Source organism: Atta cephalotes (genome assembly GCF_000143395.1).
Source record: "Atta cephalotes unplaced genomic scaffold scaffold00002, whole genome shotgun sequence".
Lineage (NCBI taxonomy): Eukaryota > Metazoa > Arthropoda > Insecta > Hymenoptera > Formicidae > Atta > Atta cephalotes.
The window spans coordinates 5,265,144-5,268,159 of NW_012130066.1; the positions used below are offsets into that span (position 1 = coordinate 5,265,144).

The 3,016-nt window shown below is 31.5% G+C and overlaps 1 protein-coding gene across 1 annotated transcript in view; it reads left to right on the forward strand.

Annotated features, from left to right (window-relative positions):
- Positions 1-972, forward strand: part of LOC105620817 (E3 ubiquitin-protein ligase synoviolin A-like) — a 3,108-nt gene extending 2,136 nt beyond the window's left edge. Inside the window, 2 exon segments of the mRNA XM_012202301.1 lie at positions 1-3; positions 6-972. The exon segment at positions 1-3 is cut by the window's left edge and continues 366 nt beyond it. Of these exon segments, the coding sequence (XP_012057691.1) occupies positions 1-3; positions 6-325 (323 nt within the window). The 3' untranslated portion in view covers positions 326-972.
- Positions 973-3,016: the final 2,044 nt, after the last annotated feature.

Below are 3,016 nucleotides of genomic sequence, written 5' to 3' on the forward strand. Positions count from 1 at the left end.
ATGACTTAAAAATTGCAGCATTCCTGTGAATAATAATTCTACAAGCAATACCGATAGCACCTCAGATACATCCACGATGCCAGGTCCAAGCGGTACAGCAAACACAAATAATGAAATTAATAGCGATAGTTCTCAAGTTAAAGTAGAAAACACTACTCCGACTCCGAGTACGTCAAAGGAAAACACTCCTACTCCAAGTATATCGAAGGAAGACACGTCAGCATGTAATGATACAGTAGACTTATCTAGGACTGAATCTTCAAGCGAACAAGAAATGCTGCGCAGACGTAGGTTACAAAAATTTTCACCTCCACCAACAGAATAAATAAAAATAAAATTGTGTGATAACTTATGTAACATAATAGTTTTTAACTTGGTTTATTATCGGCCTCAATTAACGCAAACGGTCAATAATTGAGGACTGTATAAAGCTAAAGTTTGGATTTTGTGATTGAGACGATATTCGATATTGTTTGGGGTTAAAAGCCAGTTAATGTTTTAAGCACTGATAAGGCTGTTTGTAAAAAAAAATCTCCAGCGATTATTAAATCCAGAATTTAGTGATAACCGAGACTGAAAGCTTGAGACTCAAATTGCAAACTGTTATACTACCAACAATCATAATCACATGGAAGAATGATTTTATAGGAATGACAATTTTTTGTCTTTCTTTTTGTAAATTATTACCAGAGTGCATATAAAATGTAAGAAATTAATTCCATTGACTTATTATACTTGATTATAATTTTCAGATTTATAAATGTGTTTACCTGTAAATAATTACAGATTTTCTTGCTATCTATATAATCTTTACAATTGTACGAGAATATTTCTTATGAAACTACATGAAACCTTAAAATTATTTCATGTTCTTTGCATAAACATGTATTTGAGTACCTTTATCCCTAAGCTTTAATATATGGAAATTTCGTATGTACATTTATAATTATATTGTCATGTAAATACGCCATATTTTTGTGTATCTCATCCTTTCATAAAACCAAGACAACATATCGATATTATCACAATGAACAGTACAATTATTTCTGATAATTAGCCAATGTATATAATTTATTTATCAACATATTTCTTTTTTTTAACAATATGGATAATGCAAAAGTATATGTTTAGAGATAATTGTTATAGAATTAAGATTTAACTAAAAGTGCAGAAAGAATATGTATAAAAGATAAATGCAGGGATAAACTTTAACTCAGTCTGTGAGTAAATTGTTTTATATTTCTCTTTTATTATTGCATCAACATTATCAATTCTATTAATCCGGATTGAATATTTTTATTCAATTTTGGATACTAAATGTTTGAATTTAAAACTGACTTTGATTCTAGATCTAATTATTCAGAAAAGAGACATTATGTTATGATATATAAATAATTAAACTTTTAAAATTTTTTTAAATAACCCTAATATTTAAAAAAAATGGAATTTCTACATAAAGTTTTTTTTCGAATACGATTATTTATAATCTGTTTAATCTATATGAGCTATTTCAATTTTATACAGTCATAGATTGTACATCGTGTTTATTTTTTTTATAATTAATAACAATGAGCAAGTATTATAAAAAAATTTATCCTTGAAAGAAAAATGTATTGTTAATTTTTAATAGATATTTTACGTATATTATTTAACAATGAACACTAGTCAATCACGATGTGACATTCTTGCTGTCAATGTGATGTTTAACATGTTTGTGACAAGAGCTACCAATCTAATAATAAATACGCGGTTAAAACAATTTAAAGCAATATACTCTACATGATATAGAAGAAAACTGATTGACATTAATGCATTCGCCAATTTTATTGATCAATCGAAAGATATTTATAACCTCATTTTAACATCTCGAAAATGCGCACACTCGATTTAAAGTGGAGTATGCAACAATGTTAATATGTAAGAGTAACTTCCTTGATAAACATTAATAATAATGCTGATAATTTATATACGCCTTATAATTCATAACATTCGTAAATTCGTTGCGATTTTATAAATTAATTTTCAGCGTGTCCTAATTGTTTTTTTAATTGTTCTATCGAATATAGCAACCGTATCTCTGCGATTCCTACCGAGATGTCGCCTGTATTACGTATGCACAGTATCTTATATTTTTTTCAATAAAGTTATCGCTGCTTCTGCAGAGGAGCGAGAAAAGAGAAAAATGTGATATCCGAACGATTGCTGGTGTACCGAGCTACCAAGTTATAAATTTAAGAGATATCGCGATGACGTAACGATGTCATCAGCAAGATCGGTCCACTTTTCGAGCCGTCTTATCGAATTGAATACTACTACGATGTGAAAGTCCAATTATCGTCTCGTTTTCAATAAAGAAAATTATCATAATTTGATATTTCAAGAAAAAAATCCGTCAGGTTTGCTTTGGACAATTATTATGGATATTAAATAAATACAAACATGCATATTATATTATTCTTCGGATATCATAAATGCGCGCGCGCAAACACACAGGGAACATTACAATTATTACTCGACATTAATAATTTCCGAGTCATATCACTTCGACTACTTCGAGAAGTCGTCCGGCCATCTTTGACCGTGACGTCAGAAATCGAAGAACCCGTCGGATTCTGGAGTCTGGAGAAAATGCATCCGCGCGGAGATGAAATCATCGCATCGTGGCGGCACGCGAGGCGATCGTTGCGCGCGTGCGAAGCGCATCTGAAAAAAAAATCTTGATTCATCGCAATGAAAAGATTGCAAAGTCGCAGAAGAAGTCTGAAACTTGTATGTTCGCCAGCACTTGGTCGCTTTACCGACCGCGTGATTCTTGAGGTCATCACTGCCGTCGTCGTACACGATTTAGATACTGCGAGAAACGCATTGAGTTTTCTCTGGCCATCGAGATTCAAAAATCAAGACAAAAGTCGTGACGGAAATTCGAAACTTAATATTTTATAAAAAAAAAAAGAACAAAAAGAGACCGGATTTACAAGATTCGCGAGAGAGAGAGAGAGAGAGAGAGAGAGAGAGA